The sequence below is a fragment of the Schizosaccharomyces japonicus genome (assembly GCF_000149845.2).
Source record: "Schizosaccharomyces japonicus yFS275 unplaced genomic scaffold supercont5.1, whole genome shotgun sequence".
Classification (NCBI taxonomy): Eukaryota; Fungi; Ascomycota; class Schizosaccharomycetes; order Schizosaccharomycetales; family Schizosaccharomycetaceae; genus Schizosaccharomyces; species Schizosaccharomyces japonicus.
The window spans coordinates 3,280,238-3,297,189 of NW_011627860.1; the positions used below are offsets into that span (position 1 = coordinate 3,280,238).

The 16,952-nt window shown below is 44.5% G+C and overlaps 8 protein-coding genes across 8 annotated transcripts; 4 read left to right on the forward strand and 4 right to left on the reverse strand.

Moving 5' to 3' along the window:
• Positions 1 to 90: 90 nt before the first annotated feature.
• Positions 91 to 2,109, reverse strand: SJAG_00471 (nucleoporin Nup85; the record flags this gene model as incomplete). Its single annotated transcript, XM_002171714.1, has 1 exon — positions 91 to 2,109. The coding sequence occupies one exon, from the start codon at positions 2,107 to 2,109 to the stop codon at positions 91 to 93; it is 2,019 nt and encodes a 672-aa protein (XP_002171750.1).
• Positions 2,110 to 2,314: 205 nt separating this feature from the next.
• On the forward strand, positions 2,315 to 5,042 carry SJAG_00470 (RRM-containing cyclophilin regulating transcription Rct1). Its single transcript, XM_002171713.2, has one exon. It carries the CDS (start codon positions 2,631 to 2,633, stop codon positions 3,879 to 3,881), a length of 1,251 nt encoding a protein of 416 aa, XP_002171749.1. The 5' UTR covers positions 2,315 to 2,630; the 3' UTR covers positions 3,882 to 5,042.
• On the reverse strand, positions 3,954 to 4,955 carry SJAG_00469 (siderophore-iron biosynthesis protein; the record flags this gene model as incomplete). Its single annotated transcript, XM_002171712.1, has 1 exon — positions 3,954 to 4,955. The coding sequence occupies one exon, from the start codon at positions 4,953 to 4,955 to the stop codon at positions 3,954 to 3,956; it is 1,002 nt and encodes a 333-aa protein (XP_002171748.1).
• A 1,117-nt stretch (positions 5,043 to 6,159) lies between the features above and the next one.
• On the forward strand, positions 6,160 to 6,615 carry SJAG_00468 (40S ribosomal protein S24; the record flags this gene model as incomplete). The annotated part of the gene is made up of 2 exons (XM_002171711.1): positions 6,160 to 6,228; positions 6,286 to 6,615. 2 exons carry the CDS (start codon positions 6,160 to 6,162, stop codon positions 6,613 to 6,615), a joined length of 399 nt encoding a protein of 132 aa, XP_002171747.1.
• A 524-nt stretch (positions 6,616 to 7,139) lies between these two features.
• On the reverse strand, positions 7,140 to 10,106 carry SJAG_00467 (centaurin 5; the record flags this gene model as incomplete). The annotated part of the gene is made up of 5 exons (XM_002171710.2): positions 10,044 to 10,106; positions 9,866 to 9,999; positions 9,627 to 9,808; positions 9,417 to 9,560; positions 7,140 to 9,365 (listed from the first exon to the last, which is right to left on the reverse strand). The coding sequence occupies exon 5, from the start codon at positions 9,222 to 9,224 to the stop codon at positions 7,140 to 7,142; it is 2,085 nt and encodes a 694-aa protein (XP_002171746.2). The 5' UTR covers positions 9,225 to 9,365; positions 9,417 to 9,560; positions 9,627 to 9,808; positions 9,866 to 9,999; positions 10,044 to 10,106.
• A 280-nt stretch (positions 10,107 to 10,386) lies between these two features.
• On the forward strand, positions 10,387 to 12,007 carry SJAG_00466 (translation initiation factor eIF2 gamma subunit; the record flags this gene model as incomplete). The annotated part of the gene is made up of 1 exon (XM_002171709.2): positions 10,387 to 12,007. The coding sequence occupies exon 1, from the start codon at positions 10,661 to 10,663 to the stop codon at positions 12,005 to 12,007; it is 1,347 nt and encodes a 448-aa protein (XP_002171745.1). The 5' UTR covers positions 10,387 to 10,660.
• Positions 12,008 to 12,331: 324 nt separating this feature from the next.
• SJAG_00465 (60S ribosomal protein L11) lies at positions 12,332 to 12,966 on the forward strand. The gene has a single exon (XM_002171708.2). It carries the CDS (start codon positions 12,404 to 12,406, stop codon positions 12,926 to 12,928), a length of 525 nt encoding a protein of 174 aa, XP_002171744.1. The 5' UTR covers positions 12,332 to 12,403; the 3' UTR covers positions 12,929 to 12,966.
• Positions 12,967 to 13,271: 305 nt separating this feature from the next.
• On the reverse strand, positions 13,272 to 16,826 carry SJAG_00464 (pyruvate carboxylase; the record flags this gene model as incomplete). Its single annotated transcript, XM_002171707.2, has 1 exon — positions 13,272 to 16,826. The coding sequence occupies one exon, from the start codon at positions 16,824 to 16,826 to the stop codon at positions 13,272 to 13,274; it is 3,555 nt and encodes a 1,184-aa protein (XP_002171743.2).
• Between the last annotated feature and the right edge of the window lie 126 nt (positions 16,827 to 16,952).

Consider the following 16,952-nt stretch of genomic DNA (forward strand, 5'->3'; position numbering starts at 1 on the left):
AGGTTTGATTTAAATTGTTTCATGCAACCAAGACTATTGTAATAAACGGCACAAAGTAGTTTTGTATTATATGGGACAGTGAAACGTATCTTACTTTAACAAGAACAATCTTGCGGTTATGTGAGCAAGCTGTTTCCGCAAAGTAATGACTTGCGGTTTATCGAAATCATCATCCGAGCGATGATCCTCTAGTGAAGCAATGCAGTCATAAGTGTCGTTCAATGACATTAACTTCACTCTATTTTCTTCATCCTCAAAAAGGTATGAGATGAAACTAGAAAGTTCGGAGAGCAAGGGGAAGAAATATTTTTTAGGGAGACCGTCTGCTTTCAAAATTGCTACTAAAGAAGAAATCGCTTGTGAGATTTGACCATTTTCCCTTAAAGAAAAATATTGGTTTAATGTTGCTAAAGGGGCCAGCATTGTCGCGAGAACTGCTGGACACTCCATCGGGGAGGACATCAAATGCAACATTGTAGAATCTAAACTGTCCAGTGGTTTTTTAGAATCAAGAAGTTTTTCAAACAAATTCCAATTTAAACGATTAAGAGAAATAACATCTTCAGCCTTATTCATATGTAAACAAGCCTCGCCGTATTCACCTTTTTGGACTAGAAGCTGTGCCCAATGACTGAGAATACTTTTTCGCTCATCTTCTAAGTCAAGTTCTGCACAAAATTGAAGAGCTGATTGAACATCATCTTGAGACTTTATTTCAACATGGGAAATGCTTTCTTTGATTCTTTGAGGCCCAAAGTTTGGTACATATTTCCAATACGAGTATGCAACCTTCCAATTACCAGTAGATTGCAAAACAGCGTTTCCAAACTCTAAAATTAAGTGTTCCCTTAAAGTTACAGGAAACTTTGACGTGACAAAGTTTTCAAGGTATCCTGATTTTGTAAGAAGATCAGTCAAGTGTACGGAAAACCCAAGGTCAAGCAAAAATGCATGTTGAACAGCTTCTAATGGTTTTTTTTTACAGAGATACGAACACACACATTCGAACTCCAAAGTTACATCAGGTAAGTAGCCAGTCTCTGGAGCAGTGGCAATTTCATAAAGGATAGATGCGCCGTTAACATCATCACATCCAACAGGATCATACAAATAGCAAAGAGCACCGAAATATTCTTGCCAGTGATTTGAAAGCGAGCGCAGCACATCCTGATCACCGCTAAGTACACGTAACAGCAAGTCCAAGTTTTCGCGGTAATGGGTGTTCAGGCCTTCATCTGCAAAGACTGTTTCTCTCATGCCTAAAACTCGTGCTCTCCAACGTCTCCAGTGTTTTTCAAAGTCGAATTTACTGTGTGTGCGCTTTTGTTTGTGTGGTGCCGCTTGAATGATGTCGATAATTTCAGGAATGCAGCTTTTTAAGGAAGCACTCTCCAAGATCAGAGAAGAAGAATCGAGACATGAAACTGTTTGCTCAAATAAACCTCGAAGGGCGGTTTTAAAAACATAGGACCAAAACTCTGGGTGTTGGTGAGGGACTTCGTAGGTCATGATTTCCATACCATCCTTAATTGAGGGTTGGGGATCATAACTATTCACCCAGTCCATTATACCAAATGCAAGGGTGGGTTCTTCGGGACTTGAGAGATATAGCGCTTCCGCACATTTCCATGCAGAGGCAACTTCCCATAGGGTATTCAATGAAGGCTGCAGATTTTTTTTTCCTTCGTTAATCTGATCCTGTAAGTTTTGGAGTGCTGGCTTCAGCTTTTCTCTGAAGAGAAAGCTAACCCTTTTCAGGAAAGACTGTTGAAATTGTTGGGCTTCCAAAACCGTCGAAAAGTTGTATTGTTGCAACTCATTCCATAAGTCTGCCCATTCAACTAGTAGCGTTTCTGGCTCAACCACGTACGAAGGAACTTGAAGTTCAAAGACTTCTGATTTTGGAATAAGGGACGCGGCAGTTGAGGTTGAGTTAACTTTTTTTGTAGTAATGTATGAGGCGCCTTGTGCTAAATAGGGGTGAAGAGAAAAGCCAATTGTTCCGTCGCTTTGCTCCCAACTTTCTGAATCTTTTATAGGGGCATCATTGATGTGGTAGACCAATGGTTCTTCTTGGGGTTCATGTATCGTTTCTTCGTACGTAGACATACTTACATAAGATGAAGAAAAAAAGAGAAGTACAGTATAAGCTCTGTCCAAACACCAATAGTTTATATTTATCAGCTTATTATTTTGTAGTAACCTTACTACGAGTGAAAAAATCGATAATTTGTATCCAAACGAAAGCTAACAGCTCCAAGGATTGTGACCCGTAAAATGCGTCAAAAGGGCTATTCCTGTTTAAATTGAGATGAAAGTGAGTTCCACTAATGATGATGGTCGTTTACCAGATACTTGGTGCTATGGTGTTGTTGCCTGGCACGTACGTTGTAGTAAGAATGACAGGAAAATGAAATACAGAACGTAGACGCTCAGAGTTTCGTGTTTAAACTTATAGTTGATTTTGTTTTAAGTAATCAAAGCATCTAAACACCGATTCTTATATTTTGGGCTTTTCGAACTCTCAAGTTGGGAATATTACCGTTACGAAAATCATTCTAAGGACTTATCGGATATAAGCTATTGTTCGTTCTATTCAGGGTTCCCTACTGTTACTAGCAGTTTTTGACATGTCAGTGCTTTTGGAAACTTCTCTTGGCGACCTGGTCATTGACTTGTGTATCAACGAGGTCCCTACTACATGCAACAATTTCTTAAAGCTTTGCAAGCTTAAGTACTACAACTTTGCACCATTTTATAATGTACAGAAAAACTTTATTTGCCAGACTGGCGATCCCATAGGACCGACAGGAAATGGGGGTATCTGTGCAAAAGGGTTAATGAAAACCGGTGATAGATTCTTTCCAGCGGAGTTCAATGAACGCTTGACTCATCAGGCTCGAGGTACAGTCAGCATGAGTACGGCTACTATTCGCAACAGTGAAGGTGAAGAAGTAATAGGATGTGGAAGCCAGTTCCTTATAACATTGGGTGAAGGGCTGCATAATTTGGACGAACGGTATCCAGTTTTTGGTTACATTGCAGAGGGTTTTGAAACCCTAGATAAAATTAACAGCACCTTATGTGATGAAGAGGGTCAGCCATTTATGGATGTACGTATAAAACACACAATCGTTTTAGATGACCCATTTGAAGATCCACCCGAGCTTGTCATTCCATCACGGTCTCCTTCACCCACGCCAGAGCAACTTGCAACAGTGAGAATAGGTGACACGAATGTTATAAACGAAGAAGAGCCAGAAGAGGTTCAAAAAGCTCGGTTGGCTGAACAAGAAGCACAAGCCCAAGCTTTAACACTTGAAATGGTTGGCGACCTACCTTTTGCCCACGTTGCTCCTCCAGAAAACGTTCTCTTTGTCTGTAAATTAAATCCTGTGACTCAGGATGAGGATCTTGAACTCATATTTTCTCGATTCGGAAAAATCGTGTCTTGCAAGATTGTAAGAGATAAAAAAACAGGAGACAGCCTGCAGTACGCATTCATTGAATTCGACAATAAGGAAAGCGTGGAGCGTGCTTACTTTAAAATGCAGAATGTTCTTATTGACGACTCGCGCATTCACGTCGACTTTTCACAAAGTGTCGCTCGTTATCGCTACACTGACAGGAGAAAAACTAATGAGCGGGATTATCATCGCACAAACGACCAGAGAGAACGTTCTCCTCAACGGCATTCTTACAGACGCACCCGTAGCCCACCGCGGTCGGCTTCCTCATATCGGCCCTCACACAGAAACCGGTATGAAGATGACGAAGAAGAATCTCGGATCCGCCATTCTCGTCGGTCATATAGGCCACATAGGAACGGCCACGATCAGTCGCATTCTGAAAGATACGAACGAAGAAGCTACCGTAGATAAAACAAATGTGCTATCAAACTCTAACCTCAGAAATGCCGAGCTGCGTCGTAGCAAGCGGCAAGAGAGATACGCCTAGTTTTCAGTCTGCACACGAGGACCAATGCAGGTAAAAAACATTGTACGGGTAATCTCCATCATAGCCGCTCTCTTATGAGGAAAATTGAACTCCAGGCGTTTAGCATAGTTCTCGCGAGTGAGGTACTGGATGAATTTATGATTGTCGATGCGAGGCTCTAACAACACACGCTGGGTGCGACAATCCATTAAAAATAGCATGTGTGTGATGCTTGAAATCCAGACGGGCACTCTGTGGGGACCCCGGAGTTTCTCATTGCCCACAAGAGCATGAAAGCCACGATCGTGAGCGTGCAGAGGTTGTGCAAAAGGCGCCAAACGATCCTCCGGAACCCAATATATCTCAAAGTAACCGAAGGGTTGGTCATTAAAATATCCAATAACAGAATAGCAGTGAGGATCGTTTTGCATCTTCTGAATGTACTGTATATGCGCATCCATAGTGCCGGCCTCCGACCAGAAGTAGTTTACGCGGGGATTGTTTTGCCATTCATGGAAGAGAGGAATGTGCTTGCTAATGTCAAAGGCGACAAACGAAATTGTCTCTTCCAGAGAAGGGATCCATCGACGATATAAAACAGTTCCTGGTGCTGGAGCAGGAGGACGGCGTATTACTTGATTACGGAGATATGATAAGGGCCATTCTGGTGAACTGTTAACTAACCACGGTTCCTTTATTTGCCAGAAGGTGGTTCTATCAGCACTTAGGGATAAATTCTCCTTATTAATTTCAACGGGTAGTGTTACATTGCGAATCAAGTTTTCATCTGCAGCAATATAAACTTCATTAGAGTAAGAGTGATACAAAGTAAAAAAGGCATATAAAGCGAGGAATACATTCTCATCTGCATTTAAAGAGGGATTCACGGGACTCAATCTCCAGGTATTTGGTTTCCCTGACGCCAGTAAACCGAGTTCTCCATTCTTACCGGTCACTGAGAAGCAGTCTGCCTCAGAGGACTTGATCTCGTAATATTCACCCTTGTATTCGATTTTCATTACAGCGTGAAGGTCACCAGGAGTTCAATATTTTAGTGTCGTATTTGTACTAATGTTACAACGTAAAGGAAAGGTAGCTAAGAGGGGTAGAGAGTAATATCGTAGAAATACTTCGTACACATCGGAAAGTCTACTACCAATGAATGTAAAGTTACGAACTAAGGTGTTTATTCTGAATGGCTTGATTGGGAAGCGGAAAGCCGGCGTTATGTTTACACGGCTCGGAAGAAATTAGTTGATATGACGAGGAAATGAGTATTATGTATGAGGTGAGTTGTTTTCAACATGTTCAATGAAATAAATGGAGGCAACATGGGACGAGTCAAACTGCTGTGTATCAAACAACAACAAGTATGATGCACGGGTATATGAATAAGGTACAATTTACATACTATTAATGAATGTCTCCGGTGTGATAATTATTCGAGTTGTCACAGGAAGGCTTGTTCAATTCGAAACTGATTGTTGAAAGGATGCCTATACTCTCTTACTAATTTTAATTTACTAAAAAAAAAAAAAAAAAAAAAAAACCATGGAAGATTAAACTAAGGAACACTGCGAAAACATACATTAACAAGTTACAATTAAACTTGAGTGGATGAATTACGAAACCTGCCCGAGCTTTAAATCAATATAATTCATTCAAACACGTTACAGTCTATTTTCATCACAATAAAATTAGACCAACTATTTTAACAAGATCCCATTAGCCAAGATAAAGAAAATACGAAAAAAATACTAAAAAAAAAAACAACAATAATATCTGCATTTAAGAAAAGCGCTTCAAATTTCGCTTTATATTACATATTTACTAAATCTTCCACAGAATATCCAGCAATTGAATTCAGATGAGGGTTCATACATCCACGCAGCACAAACATAAAATTTAGTGTCAACAGGTAATCCTGCTCAATTAAAGACACCGTAAATTTTTACCGTCTTCGCACCCACTACCAATCAATCCTGCTGTAACATAACATTGCATCCATTGTCGCAGGAATACTCGCTTATTTATCCCGCAAAACCTTATTCACATTAAACTGTCTTATCCAACCATCATCGTTAGGGTTCGTTATATCATAAATAACGCATTTAACAAATGTTATATCTAACTATAGAGAAAAGCAGTCACATTTGGTGGCCGAAACAAAATGTGCCTATTCAACCATCCCGCTACCCACCACCATCAAGCACCGTAGTGAAAATGAGTGAGGCCGTTACCATCAGAACTCGCAAGTTTATGACTAACCGCTTGCTCCAACGCAAGCAAATGGTATGTTTAATGCTCACCAGCTTTAAATAAGAAACTTCTTCTGACTAAATCCTTCAGGTTGTGGACATCTTGCACCCTGGCAAGGCTAACATCTCCAAGGATGACCTTCGCGAGAAGTTGGCTGAGATGTACAAGGCCAGCGTTGAGAACGTCCAGGCTTTTGGTCTCCGTACTCAATTTGGTGGTGGAAAGACTACCGGCTTCGCTTTGATTTACGACTCGAACGAGGCCTTGAACAAGTTCGAGCCTCACTACCGTCGTGTTCGCATTGGTCAAGCTAACAAGATCGAGAAGGCCTCTCGTCAACAACGCAAGCAACGTAAGAACAGAGGCAAGAAGGTCTTCGGTACCGGCAAGCGTTTGGCCAAGAGAAAGCAATCCGAGTAGATTGATGTTTCTTAAAAAAGATATTTACTGCTTCTGCTTTCTAAGAAACACATACCTTGTCGTTCTGCATGTGTAACATTGCTACGTGAGTGATACTAGTCGTTTTTTGTGGTGTAGTGAAGGTCTTGTGTCTCGTATGTGCGTGTCGTAGGTTGTCGTAGCACTGTGCGGTATGTGCGTTCGTGTGTGTGTTAATTAAGTGACAGGTGGAAACATTGTAGGGAAACTTTCATGTCAGAACGTAGCTTGAATTAAAAAGTTGCTGGGATAAGCACTATAACTGCTTAACACCAATTAGTCTGACTGCCAAACATTGGTAAATAGTTGCAAGAATATCCGGGGAGCCAAAGGGAGACTGCTCAAAAGCCAACGGGTTGAGGGGTCATAAAAAGTGTGGGATCAGTTGTTGCGGGGTTGTTAATGAACAAAAGCGGTAAACGTTCGCGAGAGTTATTAGGCGCGAATGTCTAGGTATTAGATGTGGAAGGAAGATGGCGCAAGTGGTAGTCAAACACGTCCAAGAATTAATCAGTTGCTCGTCCACCAGTCGGTAACTCAGAATGTGAAGTTGAAGTCGAATGCCTCGTCACTTTTGGAGCTGTCGTCGTTGAAGCTGGTATCACCACTTGTTTACCTGTTCTGTAAGCGATGTACTGCCGAGCTTTTACAGAACATGAAGCCAAAAACGCTTCGTCTGTTGGTAGCGCAACGCCGTTATGCCCCAGAAGCTCTGCAATCATCAAGGCATCCTGCTTCAAAGCAGTCTCCATTGCAATCGTGGGAATGACTCCTTCGATAGAAGCCAAACACCATATAATATCGCGTATATTGTTTGCTTTGATTGCCTCTAGCAGAGTCTCAAGAGCGTCTCCAGGAACACTTTGTACATATGCCCGTTTCGTATACTTGTCCTTAATAAAACTAGCTCTCGAAAGCGGGCTATCAAGCATCGCCTGCTTCTGCGCAGAACTAGGAAGATTCGCTTCGTAAATGTCATTGACAAGCGCATTGCCAGTGTTTCGCAAAAGTTCAACGGTCTCATGTGAAAGTTTGTCCAGGGTCAAAGATCGAACCTTAGAAATATGAGTACCCAGAGAGCGGTGAATTCCAGAACAGTCAATACACAAAACCACGGGGAAGTTGATAGAGCACCATTCAACCTTCGTTCTTGAACCACAGTCAGCACAGTATTCGTCGCTTGGATGAAGTGTCTTTAGAACAGACACCAAGGATGGCTTTGATACTTTCACTTCAACCGATTCCGAACGAGTATGCCGCTGTCCAGGACTAAGCGAAGAGGCACGTCTGTGTAAAGCATTTCCTCCATTACTAGAAGCAGATGAGAGATTGCGATGATTCGTGTTGCTGATGATAGAGGAATCTCCGTGCTGTTTCTTCCCTTTCAAGGCGATACTTTCAGCAATTGCTGCTTGGATAGCCTCGAGCCAAGAAACAAGCTCTGTTTGCGATGTTGCTTGGTACACACGTCGAAGCTGCGGGGTTATTACCTCAAAACAAAACCGCCGGCCAACATTCTTAGCTTCACGAACACTTGCCATCAGCAAGTTGATGGGTTCCGTATGAAGCTCAAGAGATTGTTTCCAGTTCGAATATTCACATATACGTCCGTGATCAAGGACAACCCAGTACTTGTGCCAATTCGTCTTGGGCACAACTTGGATGTCTGAACTAGTTTTAGACAAAGCCAACAAAAGGCCCTGCTTAGCAGCCGAGCTCTTTTCAAGCTGAACGGAATACGCTTGTGCAGCTAGTTCAGCGTCCAAATCTTCCGATTCGAGTGTACTTGTTTCCAACGTGCGACGACGTTCTTCGCGACCCGCACGGATCAGTTGAAACTCTTTATCAGCTTCCGTAACCGTTTCACGGAGAACATCCAAGTTCGGGCGTAGATTTTTTATATCACTCAAAAGCTGATTGATAAGAGCATAGTCTTGCGTTGCAAAATTTGTTAAAACCGAAAGAATTTCTTGTCCCTTACGTCCGCCATTAATATCCTGCATGTAGGAATAATAATCAAAGCGCGTGAGTTCAAATTCACGTTTTTTAGCCGAAAACTTTGAGTCTTTGACTTTGTCGGCTTCTTTATTTTTGGACAGGTACCGTGAAAGCGATGCATAAAAGTCGCGACTTCGCTCTTCAAAATCTTTCTTCTTCGAGTCCGTCGTTTTAATGTCATTTTCGTAAATTTTGCGAAGCGGCTCAACAAGTTTGGAACGCACAAGCTGAGCTCTGTCTAGGTAAAATGAGGAAAGTAGCCGTGAACTTTCACGATGGTAATGGTCAACAAAAGGACCAAACGCAGGGGGGTTTACATTGGCAGCCTTGCTTAACACTTGACTAAATTCATTGTTTGAGACGTACATCAGTCCGCTGGTTTGGGCATAATCTTCCGAACGTTTGATGACTTTCTTCAACGCTGAACGAGTTTCGTTAGCGGTACGTTCGAAATTCAGCATTGTTGCCCGGAACAGGGGGCCATCCTGAGGCTCTGCCTGATCCATTTCTCGAACGGAGGGATAGTGAATGGGTGACAAGATGGCATCTGAAGGAACAGCGCTCGTATCTGTCTGAGTTTGCTCGTAAGGCATCGCGTCAACAGGCCGTTGTAGCTGTCGAAACGCTTGTTCGTCTAAAGGAGACTGGGAAGAATCGGTAAAAAGTTCTTTCACCCAAAACTGAAAATAGTCCAACGGTACCAAGCAATTACTGTGCTTGTCGTACTCAGCAAACTACATAAATTATGCGTTAGATGAATGTCGTCCAGCCAGGTTTAAACTTACACAGACGTAAATGGGTCTTCCATTATACCGAAAGTCCAAGGGTCCTATAGGGATGTAATTCCAACTCCAATCAATAACTTTACTGCCACTAGCTTTTTCGAGAGGAACATTCCCAATTAAAGATACTTGTTCATGATTTTGAAACTGAATGGTTAGTAAATGGAAGGAAGCAGAAGCAAGAAAGGTGCTGTTTCTGTAAAAAAATAGTACATTAGGGTCGGTAGAAAACTCCCGCGTAATTAGTCGATTAAGGTCCTGCGGAGAGCCTGCACACACGTATGTCAAGCTTGTTAGCAAGTCTGTATCATCCTCCGTTGAAGCTTCCAGCTGAAAATCCAATCGAAGACCGTCATCACCGTCCACTTTGACAGGGGTTCCTGATCAGCGTGGTACTATAGGGGAAACTCGTCAGTAACCGCTTATATTGTTCATTGTACTAGCTCCCGTACCTGAATAAACTCAATTGGATCGTTATTCGAGTAGTTGAATGTGAAAGACGGTTCACCCTGTGCTGTATTGACACGATCGACAGCGAGCTGTCGCGAATTGCCAGCCGAGCCGAAGACAACGGAAGCGATTTTCACTAAAATGTGTCAGAGAAACCAAAAAACAATAGTAATAACATACAGGAATGATGAACAGACAAAGTAGCATGGTTGCTCATCTCTGCTCGCGTTGTAGGGGGAAAGCAGAACGTCGTACCCATCTTCTCAGACTTGGGCCAAACCACCATGCCGATATATCTAAGCGAGTATTACATCACTATTCGATAAGATAGCGGGACACTGGCTCAAAGTTTATATGAACTAAACTCATCACATGATCTCACGTGCACACTCTGATCCCATAAAACACATGAAAACGAGAAAAACACCCATAATTGTTTCGTAATTCAACACCATCCGAGCTGGTATACTTGTTTTTGCACCCGCGGATAATTACCACTGACAAAGCAAAACCAAGTGCTATACGAATATACAAGAAAAAATACACCAGTACACATTCGCATATCAAATGAGAATGATTGTACATTAATATCAATACACTTTTCACTTTCACTCTCGGCTCTGGTTTGAGCGAGCATTTTTGCCATTACCACTAACCACCACCGCTGCTCACCACCTGGCCTCAACACTGCTCTAACGTGACAGTGAGAAAGGACAGTCTCCTGTGTAAAGGATAGAAACCAGTGTTTACAGCGCTCATTGAAGCCATCAATCACTGTAAAAAAACCACAAGACAATATGGTTGAAGCACTCGATCCTACTGAACTGACCCCAGTTCACCCTGCCATTATTTCTAGACAGGCCACGATCAACATCGGTACGATTGGTCATGTAGCACACGGTAAGAGTACCGTTGTTAAGGCTATCTCCGGTGTGCACACCGTTCGTTTCAAGAACGAGTTGGAGCGTAATATTACAATTAAGCTCGGATACGCGAACGCCAAAATTTACAAGTGTGAAAATCCCGATTGTCCCCGTCCTGGCTGCTACCGTTCATACTCCTCTAACAAAGAGGATGAACCTTTGTGCGAGGTGCCCAATTGTGGCCACAAAATGAAGCTGATCCGTCACGTTTCGTTTGTTGACTGTCCCGGTCACGATATTCTCATGGCTACTATGCTTAACGGTGCTGCCGTTATGGACGCAGCCCTTTTGCTGATTGCTGGCAATGAACCCTGTCCTCAACCTCAAACGAGTGAGCATCTTGCTGCCATCGAAATCATGCAACTGAAGCATATCATCATTTTGCAAAACAAGGTGGATTTGATTCGTGAGTCTGCCGCCGAAGAACATTACCAATCCATTCTGAAATTCATTAAGGGTACAGTTGCCGAAAACGCACCAATTGTCCCTATCTCCGCCCAATTGAAGTACAACATAGACGCTATTCTGGAGTACATTGTCAAAAAGATTCCCATTCCCGTGCGTGACTTCACATCTGCTCCCCGTCTCATTGTCATTCGTTCTTTCGACGTCAACAAGCCTGGTGCCGGTGTTGAGGACTTGAAGGGTGGTGTCGCCGGTGGTTCTATTCTCACCGGTGTTCTTCACCTTGGCGATGAGATTGAAATCCGTCCTGGTATTGTTACTAAGGACGATGATGGCCGTATCAAGTGCCAACCCATTTTCTCTCGCATCGTCTCTCTTTTCGCTGAGCACAACGACCTGAAGCTGGCCGTTCCTGGTGGTTTGATCGGTGTGGGTACCACCGTCGATCCTACCTTGTGCCGTGCTGATCGTCTTGTCGGTCAAGTTTTGGGTTCTAAGGGCAACCTTCCTGAAGTTTACACAGAGCTTGAGATCAACTATTTCTTGCTCCGCCGTCTTTTGGGTGTGAAGTCGGGTGACAAAAACACGACGAAGGTGCAAAAGCTCGCTAAGAATGAAGTCTTGATGGTGAACATCGGTTCGACGTCTACGGGTGGACGTGTCATGATGGTCAAGGCCGACCTTGCAAAGATCCTTCTTACTGCTCCTGCATGTACCGAGATTGGTGAGAAGGTTGCTCTTAGTCGCCGTATCGAAAAGCACTGGAGATTGATCGGTTGGGCTAAGGTTGTTGAGGGTAAGACTCTCAAAGTTTAGTTAATGTTATTTCCTGTGCCTTTATACAAAGTCAGCTTGTCGTAGATGACGAGCGGCTGGGAAACCCTGCAGCAGGGGTGTGCATGGAACACACGATAAATCTTCGTGTTCATCCCACGTATTTACTTGGTGCCCTCCTCTCTCCCTCCCTCCCTTGCTCTTTCCCTTGACGCATTCATGGCAGGGCTCCGGTGAAGGGCCCTGCTGTGTTACAGCTCATTATTGCTCCTTATTCAGTTTAACGTGCTGAGCAGTCCTCGTTATTATCTTCGGTAAATTTCGGCATTTGCAAAAAAATCAAAATTCATAACCCTACCCTAAATATACTGTGACTGTCAACGCAATGAGTAACCATCAACAATACCACGCGTACTGTACTCCCCCACCGCAAACACCATGGCAGAGAAGGCACAAAATCCCATGAAGGAGCTCCGCATCGCCAAGCTTGTCCTTAACATTTCTTTGGGCGAGTCTGGTGATCGTCTTACCCGTGCTGCCAAGGTTTTGGAGCAACTCTCCGGTCAAACTCCCGTCTTCTCCAAGGCCCGTTACACCATTCGTCGTTTTGGTATCCGTCGTAACGAGAAGATCGCCGTCCACGTTACCGTCCGTGGTCCCAAGGCTGAAGAGATCTTGGAGCGTGGTCTCAAGGTCAAGGAGTTCGAGCTCAAGAGAAGAAACTTCTCCGCTACCGGTAACTTCGGTTTTGGTATCCAAGAGCACATTGACTTGGGTATCAAGTACGACCCTTCTATCGGTATTTACGGTATGGACTTCTACGTTGTCATGGACCGCCCTGGTATGCGTGTTGCTCGTCGTAAGGCTCAACGCTCTCGCATTGGTGCTCCTCACAAGATCAACGCCGACGACACCATCCAGTGGTTCAAGCAAAAGTACGACGCTATTGTCTTGAACAAGTAGATTTAGCCTTTAAATCAAACTTGGTGAGCGTTAAGAGATTAGCCGTAGCGGTGGATGTGTATTGGAATGGCATTGTTATGGTGATGGTCAGAGGGGTAGTAGTGAGTGTGAATGCTGATGGACCCTACTACTGTTAGGATAGGGAAGGTATAGACTGTGTGCTATTCTTGTGTGGGCTTGCTTGAGCTTACTTAGTTAAGACATTGCTGGCACGCGACGCTGAACATGGAGGATGAAACACTTTTATTTGACAAAGTCATAACAGTACATTCACAAAATTCTTACAAAAGGAGACTAGATTACCAATAGAACCAAAACGTAAACCCTACTAAATACAATTGCTCTACTCGTGTTCCAAAACGAAACACAAGTCACCTCCGTTCACAGAGTCACCCTGTTGGATGGTGAGCTCCTTGACGACACCGCTGTGTGGAGCACTAATGACGATTTCCATCTTCATAGCACTCAAAACGGCAAGGACATCACCCTTCTTCACAGCGTGGCTTGCTTGTGTACGGATCTCCACGATAATACCACTCATAGGTGCAGCGACGTGACCAGGGTTGCTGGGGTCAGCGGTTTGACGAGTTTGAGTCTCGGTAGCAGCCTTTGTGTCTTGAACTGTAACATGACGAGTTTCACCATTGAGCTCAAAGTAGACCTCACGTTGACCAGTCTTCTCTTGCAAAGGACCAAGTGCGAGGAACTTGATGATAAGAGTCTTACCCTGGTCGATCTCGACGTAAATTTCTTCGTTAATGTCGGGCTTAGCCAAGAAGTATCTGGTGGGCAAAACAGAAAGGTCACCATAGCGAGCTTGGAAGCGCTTGAATTGCTTGAATACGTCGGGGAACTGACAGTAACTAGCAACGTCACAATCGTCAGCATGCTCATATTCTTGTTCCAAACCACCACGAATGGCCTCAAAGTCGGCAGGGGGAAGAGTTTTGCCGGCACGCTCGCTCAAAGGCTCGCGCTTACCTCTCAGGACATTAGTGCGCAATGGCTCTGGGAAACCGCCGTAGGGTTGACCCATCATTCCTTGGAAGAAATCCATTACGGAGCCAGGGAAGTCAAGCTCGGATGCACGATCCTCGACATCCTTCTTTGTGAGCTTGTTTTGAACCATGAACTGTGCAAGATCACCAACAACCTTAGATGTAGGAGTAACCTTAATAATGTCACCCAACAGCTCATTAGCGTCAATGTACGCCTTCTTGGTTTCAGCCCATTGGGAACCAAGGCCGAGAGACGAAGCTTGGAACTTGAGGTTTGTCAATTGACCACCAGGGATCTCGTGATTGTAGACATCAGAATCGGGTCCCTTAAGTTCGGACTCGAAGGGAGAGTAGAGAAGACGCATTTGAGACCAGTAACTGTCGATTTCTCTGAGGTGATCGGGGTTGAATGTAAGCTCCTTCTCGGTACCATCGAGAGCAGCAACAACTGCACCCATACTGGGTTGGGAGGTAATACCAGACATACTGTCAGTGGCGACGTCAACAACGTCGGCACCGGCCTCCAAGGCAGCGACCATAGAGGCGACAGCAGTACCAGCGGAGTCGTGGGAGTGAACATGAATGGGCAATTTAGGGTACTTAGCGCGGATAGCACCGACAAGCATACGGGCAGCACGAGGTTTCATGACACCAGCCATATCCTTGATACCCAGAACGTGAATACCTTGAGCAACGATGTTGTCAACGAGATCAAGATAATAGTTGAGGTTATACTTCTTCTTGGGGTTCAACATGTCTCCAGAGTAACACATGGTAGCCTCGACAACACCGCCGGCACGCTTGACAGCATCAATACCAAGAGACAGGTTCTCAACATCATTCAAAGCGTCGAAGACACGGAAAATATCAATTCCGTTTGCCTTAGCCTGCTGACAGAAGTGATAGAGAACGTTGTCAGGGAGGCTAGCATAGCACAGACCATTAGCACCACGCAACAACATCTGGAAAGGAATGTTGGGAACGGCACGACGAAGTTTGCGAAGTCGATCCCAGGGACATTCGTGCAAGAAACGCATAGACACATCAAATGTTGCACCACCCCACATCTCCAAGGAGTAAGCAGAAGCCAAAGCATGACTAGTGAAGGGAGCAATGTTGACAAGGTCGATGGTACGGACACGAGTAGCCAAAAGAGATTGATGAGCATCTCTCCAAGTGGTGTCCATGACCAAACCGCCATGATATTCACGAACGGCTCTAGCAAAAGCCTCGGGACCTTGCTCCAAAATAACCTTGCGCCAACCCTTCTCACAAGGGAAACGGGCATCAATAACACCATCGGGTTGGGAGGGATCACGGAGGGTAGGCAACACGACGGGAGCATTCAACGAAGGATCGCCGTTTTGACCCTTGATGGAACTTCCGTTAACAATCAAGTCACCCAAGTAAGAAAGCAACTTCTGTGCACGGTTACGGGATTTGTAAAGGCGGAAGAGGTCAGGCGTATCATCAATAAAGGTAGTCCAGCAGTTTCCTGACTTAAATGTAGGATGCGTCAACAAACGAAGCAAGAATGTGATGTTTGTCTTCACACCACGGATACGAAACTCAATAAGAGAACGGATCATTTTTCTGCGGGTGGCTTCATAAGACGAGTCGTGACAAGTACATTTTACAAGCATAGAATCGTAGTATGGCGTAATAACGGAGCCAGCAAAACCGTTGGCACCATCGAGACGAACACCGTTACCACCTGCGGAACGATAGACTTCGATTTTACCAGTGTCGGGTGCAAAGTTGTTGGTTGGATCTTCTGTAGTGACACGGCATTGCACAGCAAAACCACGGCAGGTAATGGCATCCTGTGTGAGACCAATTTCGGGCAAGGTGTAACCAGCAGCGATATGAAGTTGAGCGGATACAATATCAACGCCAGTGATTTCTTCGGAAATAGTGTGTTCAACTTGGATACGGGGGTTGATTTCAATGAAATAGTGACGTCCCTGGCCATCAAGCAAGAACTCTGCGGTACCAGCGTTGCAGTACTTGACTTCACGGGCAATCTTGATAGCGTCGTCGAACATGGCCTGGCGAACCTTAGGATCAAGATCCTTGGCAGGTGCAATCTCGACGACTTTTTGGTGACGACGTTGAACAGAGCAATCACGCTCGAACAAGTGTACGACGTTACCGGCAGAATCAGCAAGCAATTGAATCTCAATGTGCTTAGGGTGGTCCAAGAAACGTTCAATAAACATAGTGCCATCACCGAAGGAAGAAATAGCCTCAGAACGGGCACGGTCGAAAGACTCTTGGAAAGAGGAAGCTTCACGAACAACACGCATACCACGTCCACCACCGCCCATTGCGGCCTTAATGATAACGGGGAAGCCGATTTCAGCTACGAAAGCTTCGGCGTCCTCGAAGGTTTCAACGGGACCAGGAGTACCGGGGACAACTGGCACACCACACTTGATAGCAATGGCGCGGGCCTTAGTCTTGTCACCCAACGAGTCAATAACCTCGGGAGGAGGACCAACAAAGGTCATACCAGCTTCGCGCACCTTCCGAGCAAAAGTTGCATTCTCTGAAAGGAAACCATAACCAGGGTGAATCAAATCAGCACCTGTCTTTCTAGCAATGTTTACAATTTCATCAATAGCCAGGTAGGCGGCAACCGGAGCGTACTGACCGACTTTGCCGATGGGATATGACTCATCGGCCTTTTGTCTGTGCATAGAGAGCCGGTCCTCATGAGAGTAAATTGCGATAGTGTGAAGAGCAAGTTCATGGGCGGTACGGAAAACACGAATGGCAATTTCTGAACGGTTTGCAACCAAGACCTTCTTGATGTTGCGGCCCAAGTAGGAGACCGAGCTCCGAACCTGTTTTAAAGGCTTTAGATGGAAGTCAATGTCGTCGTTAACAGATTTCTCCATTCTGAAAACTATTTTTTAATCTTTAGAGATGTGTAACAAAAATGGGCAGGCTTTAGAATGAGAGATTGCAGCCGCTGCGTAATAAAGGAAAAGAATTTGTTATCTTTTCCACAAAATAAACACTTC